General features: G+C 33.3%; 2 protein-coding genes across 2 annotated transcripts; one reads left to right on the top strand and one right to left on the bottom strand.

Annotated features, from left to right (window-relative positions):
* Positions 1-1,999: 1,999 nt before the first annotated feature.
* LOC144836764 (5-hydroxytryptamine receptor 7-like) lies at positions 2,000-3,910 on the bottom strand. Its single transcript, XM_078691612.1, has one exon. It carries the CDS (start codon positions 3,794-3,796, stop codon positions 2,600-2,602), a length of 1,197 nt encoding a protein of 398 aa, XP_078547738.1. The 5' UTR covers positions 3,797-3,910; the 3' UTR covers positions 2,000-2,599.
* A 2,755-nt stretch (positions 3,911-6,665) lies between these two features.
* Positions 6,666-11,231, top strand: LOC144837012 (uncharacterized). The gene is made up of 16 exons (XM_078691983.1): positions 6,666-6,794; positions 6,938-7,035; positions 7,177-7,281; positions 7,375-7,470; positions 7,563-7,658; positions 7,780-7,875; positions 7,992-8,096; positions 8,218-8,313; positions 8,449-8,544; positions 8,661-8,765; positions 8,883-8,987; positions 9,104-9,208; positions 9,317-9,454; positions 9,829-9,924; positions 10,141-10,242; positions 10,469-11,231. The coding sequence occupies exons 1-16, from the start codon at positions 6,666-6,668 to the stop codon at positions 11,229-11,231; spliced, it is 2,331 nt and encodes a 776-aa protein (XP_078548109.1).
* The last annotated feature ends 7,834 nt before the right edge of the window (positions 11,232-19,065 follow it).

The following is a 19,065-nucleotide window of genomic DNA, read 5'->3' as shown; positions in this document are numbered from 1 at the left end:
GTGTTATGGTTAGGCTTATGGCCTATGATACATCACATGTGACACTGTAATGTACATATAGTGGATAGATTATAGATACCGAACATATGCTGGCAAAGGTAACACACTGATGCTCTTAACAGTGACTTATACAGATTGCATGAAACCCTTGCCCGTGGTGAGAGATTACAATGGTGATCACATCGTCTCTATTGAAAGTTTGATGAATAAATAGGCCCCACTTAACCTTATAACTTCAAGACGATAATTTAAACAAAGCAACTTCATTTTTTAACAAGGCCATATACATGGCTGCATTCGCCTGCTCAAATTTGAGTTAGTGTTTACCAACCGACCGACATTGCATAGTGATCGTATATTTATTAAGCTTATAACGGAGTTGTTCTTTAAAAACCCATTTTTCAGATTGTTGTATTTATTTTAGCAGTGATGTGACGTAAGTTCCAAAACCCCGTTAACAAATCTGCAAAAACAGAGTTAGCTTTAGTTTACTTTTATTAGGCCTAGACTATTTTTAAGCAAATTGATTAGTAGCCCTATTGTCGGGTAATCAATACAAATGTCAGAAAGGGTCGAAACTCAATTACACGCCGCAAGCACCCGTAGGTTTAATCATCTTTTTATCTTGTTCTAATCAAACTATTGTGTGTTTTGTAAATGATTTGTGTGTAAAGACAACGTTAATTACACAATACTCGAAAAAGTCGTGACAATACATAATAAGTCAATTAATCGCATTCGAGTTGCTTTTACATTGTCATTATTAACTTTGTTTTGCCGACTTTGCGCGTCATATTGTCATTATTAACTTTGTTTGTACGTCATTCACTCGTGTATTTTTTATATTGTACAATGTACTCGTACCTGACCTACACAGATTGAATTGTATTCTTTTCATTGGGCCAAATAAAAGCTGATTATAGTTGATTGTTCCCTCCCTCCCTTGAATTTGGCGCCGGATCAATTTTTGATTAGAATTTGTATAAAAGAGTACAAATAAAATTACTACTTACATTTCCGGAATTCTATGGTGTTCTTGTAAACCACAAGTTCAAAGGTTCGAATCTCTGAAAAATTTCGTCTTACATACCATATCAACTTTATACCTTTATCGATAATATTAATATAAACCAAGAATTTCAGTGGAATATTGATTTAACCATAATGTTATGAGTTATTTATTAATTTAATAATGTACTGTACGTTTGGTGTAGAGTGTTTGTGTGATTTATGACAAATTAGATAATACGATAACAGTTTAGTGGCATTAGATTTGTATAAAAGATAGAAAGAAGGGAACCCGACGGAACTAACGAGAATTAGTGTCCCCCATGCTCGTTCGTTTCACGAGAAAGTAATTCAAATATGGTATCAGTAATATTGTCACAGGGGTTGCGGACACAAATGTGTTATGGCGCTTTGTTGCTGTCGCAACCCCTGGACCGCTTGTTGTCGAATAAAGAAATGAAAATGAAATGAAAAATGTACTGTAACTTAGAAATATGGTTGGTCTTGGTTTCTGGCACTGATAGTATTTTGGGTCTCTGAGTTCCAATGATTATGGCAATTTTATTCATAGAAACTTTCGTTGACTCACCATAGATCAAATAAGGCATATATGTGCTGTTGTTCATGCACATATAATAGAGTGTCTATAGGGCTAGGCCTACGCTTGGATTATAAGTTGTATTGATTATATTGATTATATTGATTATATTGATTGTATTGATTATAAGTTGTATTGATTAAGCATTACTACTTGTTTCTCTGAAACGTTTGAATATTTTTAGATTGTATTAATCCCTTCAAGGTTATAATACAATTGAGATGTCAATATTTACCCAATATAACACAAACCTTTCAGTGTTTTGAGAGGTACAGTATAAGCCCCTTCCCCATGTACGTTTTGGGGTTAGAGGAGAAATGGTTAAAAACACCACTGGAAATGTAGATCTGTTTGTGTCAGGTTATCACAACCGTAATCATATACAAAACAAAATTAAAATATTTACGAATTTTTATTTGCATATAAAAAAATTAAAAATATAATCATTTAGAAAAGTTTAAATACAAACGTATATTTTATTTTACAATAATTATAATAAATGAAAAAATAAAGTTGTCTCGTTGTTTTAATTAAATGAAAACGACATTGTACCAATGTGATCTTTCTGCTGCAGAGTAGAGCTATCATTCTATAACGATAAATAATAATAATGATACTGTATAATATATAATTTGATTGATCGGTGAAAGGTTGTCAGGATGTATTCAGTCAGTAGGCATATTAATTTCGGCTCATAAATATCGTATCGAAGCTTTACGCAACTAAACCGAGTTTGCTGGTCTCCAATCATCATATTTTATGGCGATCCTGTATTGGTGTTTTTCTTTATACACTGTTGGATCTTGAATAAATAAATAAATAAAAATAAATCAGTTGAGAAGCCTGGTCTTCTTAAGTTCCTTGTATTCTCAGTTAAAACAGTTATCATACCACTAGTTAATGCTTCAAAATGTTAATGTATAAAAGTGATTGTTTTTCATAAGTTATGGCACATGGAAAACAGGTAATAGTGCAAAGACGACTTTTCTACAGTTATAAGCTAGAAGCATCGCTGCTGCCACTCCTACTATTAGGCCTATAACACTGTTCACTTAAATAACTGTCTGAATTTTGCCTTGAGCGCTGTTCATGCATATATTTATAATACGACATTTCACTACACCGGCAGCTTAAAATTCTTTTATACGGTTTCCTAAAATCTCGGTTAAACATCGGATAGATGATTGGATTAAGGAACGAATTCGCGTAGCCTAGCCAAAGAAATAGATTTTGTATCCATGTTGGAATGTTGCAGTCGCAATACGGCCTGACAAGAGTCACGATGAAAAATGGCAGCCAGCAGACGATAAACGTGCCCATGATTATTCCTAAAGTTTGTGTAGCTTTACTTTCCCGGCTATTTGACGTCTTTAGCATCACTGAATTCTTCCGCCGATAAAGAGATCCAACTATGCTATTGCTTTTCCGTCGTTTAGATTGGACGTATTCTGGTGATGTTCTTATCGAACCGTTTGCGTTCAACTTTACAACTTCATCCGTTTGCTTAACTGCAACGTTTGCGCCTACCAGATTGTTAATTATAGAAAATCTTCGTTTTTCCACCGCTGCCGCTGTTCTTGCTGCTTTGTGAATTTTATAATAGAGAACTAACATAACCGCTAGCGGTCCATAAAATGCACCGACTGTTGAATAAATTGTATATCCTAAACTTTGACTTACAAGACAGTTATTGTCAACATGTACGTTGCGTCCCCATCCAAACAGAGGAGGTAACGTAATGATGATGGCCACGATCCAAACACACACAACAATGATCGCCATAAATTTACAAGTTCTGCGTTTACAGTACTGCATCGGTCTGGTAATAACAAGGTACCTATCGACACTTATCATACACAAATTCAAAATGGAAGCTGTGCAACAGACGATGTCCAAAAATATCCACACGTCACAAATTGCGTCGGTCAAGAGCCATTGCCCGGTTACTTGGGTGACCAGCGCAATCGGCATGACCAGTATGGCTACGGCCATATCAGCAACAGCCAAGTTCACGTATAGGTAGTTCGATGGTGATCGTAATTTACGCTCTAACCAGACGGACAATATCACCAGGCAATTTCCGACTATGGTACAGAGTATTAGCAGTAAAAGTATTACAAATTCAACGATCAAAACGCCTTCTGGTAAACCCGAAGGCACTGTTGTATTGGTATCCGTCGAGTAATCCATCCTATCAATTATCCTCGCTCATCTTGATGCAAAAAATCACATAACCACACACTAAGTACGTTTATGTAAACAGATATTAATAATATGAATACTCCATTCCGGTGTGAACGTACGTTAAACGTTTGCACTGACCGTGAAAGTAGAAACATAGTTGAAGGAACACATTTCAACCTCCGAATTTAACATTCAGTACACGACCTATGGATTACACCGAGAACAGTAATAATATAAAACAGTCTAAAATCGAATCGATTACCAACGACTTCTGAAAGCAACAATAACATTAGTTGGTCAACCCCAAGGATTATCGACACGTTATTCTTTAGTCCGATTGTTGTCTTGTCTCCTTTTTCGCCGTATTGTCTTCAGACGCGCAGGACGCCAAGATTGTAAACGATGTAATTTCATTTGAAAAGACAGAAAGTATCCTTAATAATTAAACGCCTGACAGGCATTAACAAAAATAATTGTATTTTAAACATGAACTTTAAAATGCAATTACTTAAAAAAATGCTGATGTTTTTTTATTAAATACTTAACTTAAGCTAAGTGCCTAGTGTGCACTTCTTAAAGCCGAAAAAAAAATGTTCTGTGATTCTATATATTTACAATTTATATGAAATTAATTATATGAAATGTTTATATTTTCATGTAACACATGGGAGGCTTAATAAAACCTTTGGTACCCAACGAATAATGGAAGTATTCCCTGTATAGGGGAGTTACAAAGGAGATTGTCCCAGCGTCTAAACATTGTTGCATATGATGATCAAACAAGGGTGGCGTGAGTTATCATTTAATTAACGCCACCACAAAACGAAACAAGACAATTATGTGACGGATAGTTTATAGGTATGAAAAAAATAACAGCGCGGATAAGTGTCAATAACTTGGTAATTCGGCAAGGGTTCGGTAAGAATTGAATCAGTATTAAAAAGTTTTATTCAATGCAAATATATCATTATAACAAACATTCTTAATAGATTAAAAACAATTCGATAATAATAAAATCAATCAATAGATGAAACAAAATGAAATTAAACTGATTTAATTATGCAAGAATGCCTTGCAGGTGTCCTCACGTCACGTGTGTGACTGTGGCGCGGTTTAACCGGCCAGATGGAAGGAAACGGACGATGATTTCATGGAGAATTACCAAACAGTTTTCAGGTGCTTAGGATTGTGTTTTGGGGAATTTATTGGGTTAGTACATTCTACTAAATTAATCTTTTATATTGTAAATTGTTATGAAGTGTATTAGTCTAAAAACACCAATAAGGTGTGTGAGCTAGCCACATAGCTACTGCTTTCAGAACTTAGCCTATATCAGTAGGCCTAATAAGGTAATTAGGCCAAGTTTTGATTCATAATAGGCCTAGTAGCAAGTTTTAAAATGGGTTGCTTAAATTACAAAATGTTTTTTTTTTATCACGTACCATAAATCTTCTAATTGTAACCCTGGGTTATTATTGTTTCATTGTATGGTGGGTTACTATTAGAAGTAGTGGATTACTATTATTACTAATCTTAAATTAGGCACCTGAAAATAGTAACCCATCCCAACATTTTAGAGTAGTGGGTTATTATTATTATAGATTGACATATAAAGTGGGTTACTATTAATTAGAAGGGGGGTTACTATTAGAGTGTGGGTTACTATTAGAAGATTTACGGTGGTATCTTCAAACTAATTTGTTTATGTCTCATGGTAACAAGTTCGTACTGCGCGCGTATCTGCTACTTGGTTTTACCACCTCGTTCACTGGATCATTCCAGTAGCACATCAAATTTGATAACACGCCTCAATAATAGTTTATTACAAAAGTAACATTTATTAGAATCAAAGGAATGAGTTATACTAATATATATACTAATACCAGAGAATTGTTTGAATTAATTGATTAATATAATCCGATATAGTTTTTTGTAAAGCGTAACAATGGCTTTATGACGTCGCCTGTAGCGCGTATTTAGAACATAAATGCGGACACGCGATATTGTTTTTATGACGTACAAGTGTGGCACGCACACTAAAATGTATAAAAGGCACCGAAAACGGATCTCCTCTCATCAGTCGACAGAATTGTTTTTGTGGTTCTAAATACGACGAATTAATTTACCTTTACGCACCCTAAATATTTGTATCATTTATACGTTGTCTAAGCTAGCATTATGATGAATTCTAGCATCAATCTACTTCCTTTTTGGCGCCGTTCACGACGGTAAGAAAGTTTGCTTTAAGAACCTACACCCCCCTCCCTGCCTGTTCTTCTGTCGTCCTCCTCCTTCTTGCTTGTCTGTCCCTCTAGGCTATGCCTAGGATTGGGCATTGACTAGGCCTAGCCTAGGCCTAATGTATTGTTGAATTAAAATGGTTAAGCCTACTTTTAATATATACCTTTAGGTACATACTCTACAAGTATTTATTAGTAAGCTGCTAGGGCCTAGACTATAGGGCTAGGCCTACTCTCCTACTACTCTAGATAGGCCATGGGCCTAGAGGCCTAGCCTATATGCCTATAGTATAGGCCTAGGAGGCCTAGGCCTAGATGATAGGCATATTGTAGGCCTAAAATGCCTGGCCTAGGCTAGGCCTAGTAACTACAGAACAGAAAGAAGCCCATCCATCCATATGGGACCATGTGTAATTTATTTTCAAATTGATTGAATTTAATAAAATACAGAGGCCAGGCCTAGTAGTAACTACAGAACAGAAAGAAGCCCATCCATCCATATGGGACCATGTGTAATTTATTTTCAAATTGATTGAATTTAATAAAATACAGTAGTAGGCCTAGGCCTAAAACAATGTCTAAATCCATTCAATTTGTACTGTAGCTTTGATCCGCAACTGCATACTACAACAGGAATGAATCTGTTAAGGAAGAAGCCAGTAACAGGATCCTTCCAAGCAGATGCCGATCCACTTTCAGCATCAACAACAAATACTGTTAATCCAGGTGATTTGGTATTTATGCGAACAATGGAAGGCAACAAGGTAGGAAAAGACTCCTCTTCTAATATTTCTTGCAATTTTGACATTATTAATTGTCATCAATATAGTATCCTAGCCTATTTACTTTGTTTCAATAGCTTTTCATTGTATCTTCCAAATATTTCTTATGAAACTATTTTTGTCAGAACATGGGTACATTCCTTTGTCATGTTGAATTTGCGTTGGATCACGAGAGAAACAATATGGAAGCTATTGAAATGGAAGCAGAGAAGTTGAAAGAAAAGTATGAGCAAGATAAAAACAGCTAATGGAACAAACAATTATATACATAATGTTTGCTTATTTTTATATACAGTATCAATTGTAATGTGTTAATTATTATATGTTTTTTTAATTAATAATGTTTTATATCATTATTTTATAGAAAAAAAGCAAGTGAAAGGCGAGTAAAAGAGTTTAGGAAAAGAAACGGAGAGCTGAAGAAAGTATTGAATGACAAGAAAGCATCACTTTATGCTACTAAAACACAGTAAGTTTTTAACTTTATTCACTATTAATAATGGATTAAAAAAAAAAATATTTTAACAATTCCAACATTTTTATCTTATTTTTAAAATTTCAGAATAGTGAAAACGCTAAAAAACAAAGATGAGGAAATAAAGAAAGTTTCAAACGAAAAAGAAGAGTTACAGAACGAGTTGAAAGCTCTAAATTCCAAGTAAGTTCATTGTTGTAACAAATTTGAATAGTAATGGAGCTACAATAACCATTTATTATTTTCACTTTCAAACATTTTAATTATAATTTCAGAATGATGGAAGAGTTTAAAAACAAAGATGAGGAAATAAAGAAAGTGTCAATTGAAATGAAAGATATCCAGAAAGAATTGAAAGCTGTAAATGACAAGTAAATATTATTGAAAAGTTTATTTTTGTATTTAGGTTTAATATTGGAGCTACAGTTTATTAAGCTAACCCTATTTTTGATTTGATATATTGCAATACCAAAATGTTTATCGTAATTTCAGAATGATGGAAGAGATAAAAAACAAAAATAATGAAGTAAAGAAAGTGTCAAGTGAAAAGAAAGATTTGGAAAAAGAGTTGGAAGCTGTAAATGCAAAGTAAATATTATTGAAAAGTTTATTTTTGTGTCTAGGTTTAATAGTAATGGAGCTACAGTTTATTAAGCTAACCCTATATCATTTTCAACACTTCGAACATTTTATTATAATTTCAGAATGATGGGGGAGTTTAAAAACAAAGATGAAGAAATAAATAAAGTGTCAAATGAAAAGAATGATTTGCAGAAAGAATTGGAACGTCTAGAAGCTCTAAATGCCAAGTAAGTATTATTGAAAATTTATTTTGTATCTATGTTTAATAGTATGGAGCTACAGTTTATTAAGCTAACCTTATTTTTAATTTTATATATTGCTACACCAAAATGCTTATCGTAATTTCAGAATGATGGAAGAGATTAAAAACAAGGAGGATAAAGTCAAGAAAGTGTCAAATGAAAAGAATGATTTGCAGCAAGAGTTGGAAGCTGTTAATTCCAAGTAAGTATCATTGAAAAGTTTATTTTTGTTACTACGTTTAATAGTAATGGAGCTACAGTAATCCAATATTAAGCTGACCCTATTTGTTTTTTTATAATTATTGCAACACATCCAAAGTTGGTATCTTAATTTCAGGATGATTGAAGATTCTAGGAACAATAGTGATGAAATAAAGAAATTGTCTATTGAAAAGAAAGAGCTAAAGAAAGAGTTGGAAGCTTTAAATGCCAAGTAAGTATTATTGAAAAGTTTATTTTGTATCTATGTTTAAAAGTAATGGAGCTAAAGTTTATTAAGCTAACCCTATATCATTTTCAACACTTCGAACATTTTTATTTTTATTTCAGAATGATGGAAGAGTTTAGAAACAAAGATGACGATATAAGGAAAGTGTCAAATGAAAAGAATGATTTGCAGAAAGAATTGGAACGTCTAGAAGCTCTAAATGCCAAGTATGTATTATTGAACAGTTTATTTTTGTATCTATGTTTAATAGTAATGGAGCTACAGTTTATTAAGCTAACCCTATATCATTTTCAACACTTCGAACATTTTTATTTTAATTTCAGAATGATGGTAGAGTTTGAAAACAAAGATGAGGAAGTAAAGAAAGTGTCAATTGAAAAGAATGATTTGCAGAAAGAATTGGAACGTCTAGAAGCTCTAAATGCAAAGTAAATATTATTGAAAATTTATTTTTGTATCTAGGTTTAATAGTAATGGAGTTACAGTTTATTAAGCTAACCCTATATCATTTTCAGCACTTCGAACATTTTTATTTTAATTTCAGAATGATGGTAGAGTTTGAAAACAAAGATAAGGAAGTAAAGAAAGTGTCAAATGAAAATAATGATTTGCAGAAAGATTTGGAATGTCTAGAAGCTGTAAATGCTAAGTAAGTATTGAAAAGATTATAAATTTTAATATTAGGATCATCTATTATGCTAACTCTATTTTATTGTGAAATCAAAACATCTAACATTATGTTAAATTCCTAATTCAGCCTGAATGAGAAATATTGCCAACAAAGCAATGAGAAGAAGGAAATTGAAGAGCTTGTAGAAGAGTTAAAGAAAAAAAATGAGCAATTGAAGAAAGTTTTAAAGAAGAGAACAGAATTACTTAATTCTACAAATACTAAGTAAGCTAAAGCTAACCCCATTTTCAATGTTGTGATAATTCACCACATCCAACATTAAAAGAATTTGTTAGCTAAATCAATTGCTACACTTGAATCAAAAGGTATTTATTGATCATATCATTATTATCACAACTAATTTTCCCTATTATTATCGTCATGATTATCTTCAAAACAAATAATTTCATCATTATTTTCTCATCACAGTCCGAATATCAACATCAACAACATTCAATAATCATCAATAATAATGATAATGTAAAACAATGTTCTTGACACCTTTTTCTCAAAAGGCTTTGAAATTACATGCTATTACTTTTACATATATAAATAAATAGGTTATCATGATATAATTTATTAAAATGTTATTCCAACAGATATGAAAGTAAATATAAGGAAGCAAAGGAACAACTAAGTGAAGCCAAGAAGATGTTGAAAAGTAGCCAACGCACAAATAGTGCAAGAAAACAAGGGTAAGTGTAGGTCCATACAATACTTACAAAATAGATCTATTTAGCCTCCAACCAACTGATGAATTTAAAATATTATATTTATGATAATGAACTTAATTTTGAAAAAAAAACAACTATAGATAAAATGCAAAGGAAACTGACTAGAATAATAATAGTAATTGTCATTACACGTACATTTCAACAAATCAGTCAGATATTATTTACTGTTTTTTTTAGATGTCTTGATTGCGATCAAAAAGAAAGAGGACTAGAAAATCTCAAGAAACTTCTAAAGAATGAAGAGAATAAGGTTATGGAATTGCATGAGGAAGTTCAAAGGTAGGATTATCTTATATCACCACAAATAAGCCCATGGGATTCTGATGTTGACTTCTTTTTAAGACTGAGAATGCTATTGCATGGCTCAAGTGTTATAAAAGAGTCTCCTCATTAACAGATATTTTTTAGATTTTAATAATGATTTAGATAAGCAGGCATTATATTATCTGACATTTCTGTAAACAAAATCGTAAATTATTTAACTCTTTTATATGTTAAAAAATAGAATTCAGCTACCCGCCCAAGCAGATTCAAACCAAGGAAAAGACAAGACAGAGGTATTGCTGAGTCTCCTGCCAACCGTGAACCTGATCAACCAGAAAGATCTAAAACCAGTCGACGAAAAGAATGCATCAGTTGTCATCGGTCAAGGCGCTTTTGGAGAAGTGTCTCTAATGAGATACAGTCCGACCAACTCATTGGTTGCTGTCAAAACCATCTTAAATGGCAGTGCCGATAACATCAACCTAGAGGCTCGCACAATGCAACTATGTTCGGCTCACCCATCATTTCCGTTCATGTTTGGCGTAGTAAGAGATGATGATAACACCATTCATCAACTTGTCTCTTCATTTATTGGAGATCAAGACAGTTCATCTATTACTCTTAGAAAAGCAATAAAGAGTAAATTCGCCAACATGGACAGGAGGTCAATATTGAACATCTTATTGACAGTCTCAGATGGTGTGAAGTACCTCCACCAAAACGACATAGTCCATAACGATATAAAGGCAGAAAACATTCTCCTTTCACATGAAAGTGATGAATGGATGGGCAAGATTATTGACATGGGTGGAATAACATCACCACTCGTGGAACCACCTGCCGCTGAAATAACATCAAGCGACATCTTTGCCCTTTGCTTTGTTATGTGTGAAGTAGCCCAGGCATGCCATTGGCAGCAACTTAATGAGTTGGCTGTGAGATGCAAGAAAACTCGACCACCGATTGACGACCTCATCTCTCTTCTTTCCAAACTTAATATCTGAAAAAGCATTCATTATGTTCAAATTCAATAATCAATATTATATTTTATACTGAATCTCTGTTTTAATCATGTGCAATATTTGGATTATAATAATTATTTATAGATTTGTATAAAAAGAAATGTATTAAAACAATACGGTAACATTATTTTTATGGCAAATAAATATTTTGGTGAAACTTTACTAACAAAATTATATCTAAAAAGTGTTTGTTGTTCATTTAGACAATATTGGTATACAGTAAATCGTGTAGATTTCGTTTTAAAAACTGAAAGGGTTGCTTACCGTAACGAAACGTCGCGAAATATTGTGTAACCTCTGATACACAGACAGTGGCAATGTTTGACTGGGAAGCGGTAATAATGCAAGCGCACTCCCTTTTTAGTACAGCTCACTATGTCGGTCGGTTGGTCGGTCGGTTGGTAAACACTAACTTGAGCACGCGACTGCAGCCATGTATATGGCCTTGTTTTCATGTGTTCTTCAATATAGTGTGGAGCCTTTACATCGGGTAGACCTACCTATCGGAGTGAGATCACACGGGCACCTTATGTGAAAGATAGCGGAAATACTTCCTAAATATAACTAAACCTAACCCTATAAATAATCTGTATCTCACTATAAAGTAAAAAGAGGTTGCTCATGAGATTCAAACACAATACATCGACATAGTCTAATCCACTCGACTACACAGACGGCTCGACAGAAGAGTTTGCATTTGCGAATTGTAGTTAACTCAATTCTTACGTCACATCTTATGGATATGACTAATCAATATTCATGTTTATTTTGTGACGTTTCATGTGGGGTCCCCAACTTATGTACGAAAAGAAATATCGCCCCGGGGCAGCCCAAACAAAAAGTGATTTAATAAAAAAAAAAAACGAAAAAAACCCGCCTGAATCTTTCAACTATTAAAATGGTTTACATATAACCTTTAGGCTTTTGTTTAATAACAAAAAGTAGATATGTAATTGAATTGACTTTAATTGTTTAAGAAGTAGGTTCGTTGTATAACAATATTGCTTAAATGATAAATACAATTTGACGCAAACGATGTTGTCTGATGCCTAAGCCCCAGTGTGCCTTGATCTGGTTAGAAAGTCATTCGATATCGTATTCAATTAACTGCTTGATCTTTAAATCTTCATTAAATCTCTTCAAACCCAGTCTTGATTCAAATTCAATTCTCTTCTAAACATTTTACATAATTCTTTTTGGGTTCATCTTGCACAGACTGTTTCTCAGAAAACGACTCGGCAAAAAAAAAAAAAAAATATATAAATATAGACGTGCTAAATATCTTTTTAATTTCCTTCATTTCATTTTTTCAAGTTGTTAATTAAAAACGGACTTGATAATTGATAATTTCAAATGTTCCTTTTATTTAGATTCGAATAATGTATCTTTTAATGAAATACCACATAATGACATAAATCAATACCACATAATCGTTTAAGAATTAAACATTCATATTATACAGTACGGAATAAATAACGATACCAATTGATTTTAATGGAACGTGATATTGATTACAGCCTTGTATGTGTTGGAGATTAAATGGACTTAGTAAAATTAATTATGAATACACTCAGTTATGCTAATGTCATTCCCTTTACTGTTGAATTATTATTTTATAATTCTATTAACATAAACACATTACGTGGACATTGATGTACATTATACATACTCTAAAAAAACACGACACTTCATACAGGACCAAAACATTACATGAATTTAAATAGCCGGTCGATTTTTGACTTGTGGAAGTTGGTAAAATTCGTATTCGTAGATTGTGTAAAACTATCCACCAGTACCTATATGCATGTATAAATGTACACACAATTTTAAAAAAAATCAGTAGGCCTAGGATGGTGGGTGGATGAGCGGTTACAACAATGGACTCAATAGATCTGTAACCCATAGCCATAATGTCGACAAGAGTTTACCCGCTCCATGCTTCTGGTGGTAGAACGAGTCTTCTCGGAAGTGTACACAGAATGATCACTTTAAAAAACTAGTGCATCTTTCGATATGAGTGGGGAAGGGGAGGGGGGGGGGGGTGATTGTACTTTCACACAACCACTATCGTGGACAGACGGGGCACCGCTGAATTGGCTGCAGCACTGACATTATGTAACCCTCAGGATAGAAGCATGTTGGAAAGTTTAGTCCGCCATGAGCAATGATCGTTGGAATGGCGCTATACAATGATTGTTATTATTATAGTATTCCTTGATATGCAAATGTCTGTCTGAATATTTTTTTTTCTGCGGTGAGAATAATCTAATCGTAAGTGCTCCCACTTGGATTGATATAGCTATTGCATTTCCAAATGGTTTAATAAAAATCATTTCTGACGTTGGTCAATCAATAACGCTGCACTAAAACTGCAAAATAACGCATGAATTTGTTTTAATGTACCGGTATTAAGCTGTTATGGTCAGCGATTAATAGAATGTAGGCCTGCTTTGTATGTATACTGCCGTTAAGGGAATAAACGAACATTTTAATGTGAGTGAGAGTCTTATGGTTAAGGAAAGTGTCGTATATCATTATATAATATTGATCTATAGATGACCTTCTCCTGAATCTGTTTTTTTTTGTTCAAGTTTACAAAATAAATCAACTTCAAAATTGTCCGCAAATCAAAGTACTCAATTGTATTGAAAAGTATTTCGGGTGCTATGAAAAAGACGATTGGAAATGGGAGGCGGGGTGGAGGTTTGTTTGGAAATGACAAGGGCAAAGGAACTTTCATAACTTAAACATCTTTAATCTTGTAGCGTGAGGATTAAAGAATAAAAATACAGTTTAACCAGACTCCTGTAGGGACCGATGGTCATACGCATTATACATTAATGTGTGTAGGTCTATGAATGGTCTAATATGATAATATTATCCTGGATTTATATAGCGCCTAATGTTTTGAAACCTCTAAACGCTGAACATTATTACCCCGGTCATTTTTTTGGATCAAACATGTATGGAAACATACTCCCATAATGCAGCTAGTAATCGACGTCTTGATTTAACCGAGTACCCATTTATACACCTGGGTGGAGAGAGGCAAACCTAAGTATCTTGTCTAAGGATACAAGCAATGCAGCTAGAGTTAGATTCGAACCTCGATCTCACGATCAGTAGTCCACCCCTCACCTCACAAGCCACATATACTGTAGGCTTAGCGTGAACTAGATACAGGTACACATTCTCGCTGAGAAAGCAAACTAAAAATTCACTGGCCTTTCTTCTTTCGGTTAAAAAAAAAGGACTTACTCAGTGAACGATAGTTTGCGTATGCTATTTTAAAATCTCCGTGCGGTGCCCTTTGTAATGCTCATATCGATGCGAGTGTTAAGGACAATACAAAACAGAATCTATGTTATTCCTTATGACCATTTTACACAACACGCGAAGCGGACGGGCGGTTTCCGCTCATGATAGATACAGATTCAGACAAGCTACGCGGTATTCCGCTTACCGTTATTGCGGTAATACTGCTCGTCTGTGTAAATTGGCCTTTAGAAAGTGTACTTCACCTCTTCTCCAGATTCATATATCGAAGTTTAGTTTCACGAAATAAACATTCATGCACTACACATGAAATAGTTAGTGAAGGGGCTGACGAGTTACCAAAAGGAACAAAGCCATTCATTTATTTCGCAAGCATATTGCATCAGTAGGGTGATTCAACCAGCGTGAGTTGACTTTATGGGGCCCTCAACAACAATGTAAAGCTACAAATGCAATTAAAACGTCATAAAGCTGATTAAAATACTGCTGTTTGTAAGTTCATGAATAAGTTAGAAAAACCAACGACAGCATGACACAGAGTAGCATCATGTGATGTACTAAAAAGATAATAAAATTAATTTGAAAAGCCATAAAAATCGTTAGCATACTGAGAAAGATGCTTTAAAGAAATAAAACGACAAGTTTTATTTAGAAAGTAAATTTAAATCAGTCGACTAGTGATTTCGCTGTCATGGGTCAACCAACATTGTGTTTAACAACAACATCAATCAACTCTAGAAACAATACAAGTCTATTCTGATTTATTATGTTATGCCGATACTAATAGAAATGACATGTCCACTGTTCAGTTTACCAGATATATAGGACATACTGTACTTAAACTAACAAAGTTGTCAAACGCTAATGCGTTTTAACTTGGAAATTGCGTCAACTTTACCGACAAGACCACTATGTCGTAAACTACAATTAATTCAACAATTAGTCTGATCATAACAAACTACTTGAAAATACAATACAATTAAAAGCTGAGTTATCTGAATTATTTAGTCCACCAACGACACAGCATTCTTCGGCGTACAACGCTAGGTCATAAATTCCAAAATCACGTACATAATTAAATTAATTGTCATTTAATAATATATACAAATGCAAGTTAAAAAAACTTCAAAAGAATGAATAAAAGAAAGTCATTATTTCCGTCTCTTGTACTTATTTAGTGATATTCATTTTGGGACGGTTGTAGACGTAAGGATAAACAGTTTTTCGACGAAATACAGTCCCGATTGGACGGACGCAGATATGCACACATATAAGAAGCTTGAATAGTGAAAATGATCTCGTTAGGTGTACTACGAACAATCTGTTACGATCTTCAAATCTCTTCACTAAATGGGAGAAAATCCTATTTTAGTGTTATTTTCCGTTTTGTATTGTTTGTTTGTATATATATTAAATTTTATTCTGAAATAAAGTGATCAATCAATCAATATATAAATGTTCGTCTGTCGTCCAGAAAAGTGAGACAAATCACAAATGTATATATCGGATACATCTTTCTCCTTCCTCCTTGTATTTGTCCTGATGGTCCAGCGTTGGATCACACCGATACAACATTAATTCTTAAACTTTGTCTACACTATTAAACTAGTTTGACAAAAAAGTGTGATGTGGCCAAATATGGTAGTGATATGCTTAAATATGGTAGTGATATGACATCATCATGTCCATATATGGGCACATCACAAAGTGTAGACAGAGCTTTATATCTGTATTTCCTGGCTATCTTTGGGTCTTGAAAAGATTTTTTCCGCCGTGTTTTTTTTATACCAGAGACATGAATACAAGTCAGGGGAAGACTTGTTTGAATGGGTTGCTTACCATATCGCTGCCATCCATTCGAACGATACATCGTCAGAGTATATTATGTTCCGATTATCTTCGTCGTTTATAGGCTGCTTCAGTCGGGAACAGAAATTTATTTTTATAGTATAAAGATGATCACATTTAAGTTGATTACAAAACATTGTAAGAAAATCCCACAACGAAACAAAAGTGTCATTTAAAGATGCATTGTGAAGATTGAAGATTAATAAAATCAGACTTTAAATAGTTCATTGCAGTTTTAACAAACTTATTCACTTTTGTAAAAAAATTGAGGTTTAGGGAGTGGAGTTGAAAGAGGCGTGAGTTACAACCCTGGCACTAGGTCAGGATTGAACCCTAGACCAGGTCAGGATTGAACAATGGATCAGGTTAGGATTGAACCCTGGACCAGGTCAGGATGAACCTTGGACCAGGTCAGGATTAAACCCTGGACACTAGGATTGGAAAGCAAGCACGTTAACCACCAAGCTACAGCTCCACTAATTTTTTTTAACGAAATAGACATTCCAATACATACTAAGTTGAGAAAGACAAAAAATTGCCAATTTTCTTTTATGTTTGTTATTGTATTTTGTTACTTATATGTAATGTTGAATCGTGGTATTTATGTTGTTTAATAAGCTAATGACCTTAGTTATTGAAATGTGAAAGCGGAGAAAGGATATAAATTTGATTCAGTTTCTATTTTGACAAGTTCAATAAAAATTGTATTTTCTTACCGTTTTAAATGTCTACAATGATTTATTGTAACACGCATCAAATTACCTGTCAAAATAGAATGCACAATGCTATACTGGATGGAGTTATGATAACCAAGTGCCCAAATAATGAACAGTAATTTAATATTATTATAATTATTATATGGGTGCGGTGTTTCTATTGCTATGGTTTGTAGTAAACATAATAAAAAGCTGCCGAGTTTGGCTTGCACTGTGCATATAGGCTTCATTTTGTAGTAATTGTACCAATGTTAACCCATGCCTCTGAGTATATTGAAATACGTGTGAACAATTAAAATCAAATTTTAAAAAAGTTACATCTGAAGATGTATTATCTCCCTGAAAAAATAATTCTTACATTTTTTGTTGTTGAATATGCCATTGTAATGTCGCCTAATACTTATCCACTTTGACCAAAAATAATAGATAATAATAATAATATAAATAATGGATAAAAAAGAAATGTATTTACCTAAAAAACTGTAATTCAAAGCAAAAAATATTCAAATTGGCTGCCAGCCAATGGGTTTTTGATTGAATTTAACCATTTGTTTTGTAATTTTATAAGTGAAAACATTAATTTTTCCGTTTTTTTCTACGAAAGGGATTAGGCCTATTATATCAACAAAATAATCTATTCAAAATCTGATTTTAGTAATCTTTATTTTTTATGTTTTTCGGGGGAAATACATCTTTGAATACAAATGACAAAATATACGTGACGGTATAATATACGAATATAAAACAGTAACAAACGAACCCCCTCCCACCACCTTATTGGTTCTACTGTATGTTTACTTTTTTATATTAATCTCTGTATAATCAATTGGTTTAATATTTAAACAAAAAAATAGCAAAGATCATTCATATTTTAGTAAATTGACCGTACTTTATTTAGCAAAACAAAATTTCAAATTTATTTTACAAACTTTGATGAAAGAAACAAAAACGCTACTAACAATAATTAATAGTACAGCCAGACTACAATAATATGTACCTGTAAGTATAATAAAAGCTTTACACACGACTAATTGGCAAAGCATCTCCTGGGCCTAGTATATAAATATTTACATTATATACAATGCAATTGATAATTATTACACTATTGTATGACAAACCACTAAATTGTGTTTGGCGTACACATGTAGGAATTAATTATACACTTCTTTCTTAGTTAGAATATTACTTACTTTAACTCTAATTAGTTACTTAAACGATAATTATACATGTCTTGTACAGACCACGCACTGAGTATTTCACAATACGTGGATATATATACAAATAATCTTTAATTTATTTTATATTTAAATATTTATAGAAGGATTATCAAAAAGGAATTCACATAATTAACCTGACAGTAGACCCGCGTATAACAAGGTATTATTACGGCAAGATTAAATATGCCGCGGAGCTAGCTATACAATTTTAGTTACGTTTGCAGCACAATTACTGATTGCGGCGTTAAGCGCTGTCTACACTATCAAACTTCAAAATTCACATCACACTTTTGTTGTCAAACTAGTGTAGACAGATCTTTAGGCAGTGACATTTTAGATATTCGGTCAAATTTAGAATAAAAAGTTCTAGACCGGACCGGTAGAGCATTAGGCCTAAGCAGATACATTTACACTTTACATTATGCAATATTACTATTAATATTTACATGAGTGATTGCCTACAGTACTTTGTTGAAAAGCACATAAAATTAGGCTTATACATTTTCAGTTTCAGTTTATTTTCCACATTATGGTCAACAATAACAAACAAACAATGTAGGCCTACACTTTATCAAACCAAGCCAATGGCAGTTGATGGCTCCTAAAAACAATTGAGAAATATAACTTCTCCATGGAAAAACTTATTCAAAATACGTGCCGTTACTCAAGTTGATGAAATGGTTAGATAGTTATTACATTAAAATTAATAAATGTAGCAACATTTATTGCAGCGATGTACAATTGACAGAGTTCACAGAA

This window comes from Antedon bifida, chromosome 3 (assembly GCF_963402885.1).
Source record: "Antedon bifida chromosome 3, ecAntBifi1.1, whole genome shotgun sequence".
Taxonomy (NCBI): Eukaryota; Metazoa; Echinodermata; class Crinoidea; order Comatulida; family Antedonidae; genus Antedon; species Antedon bifida.
This window is presented reverse-complemented; position numbering and strand designations above follow the sequence as displayed.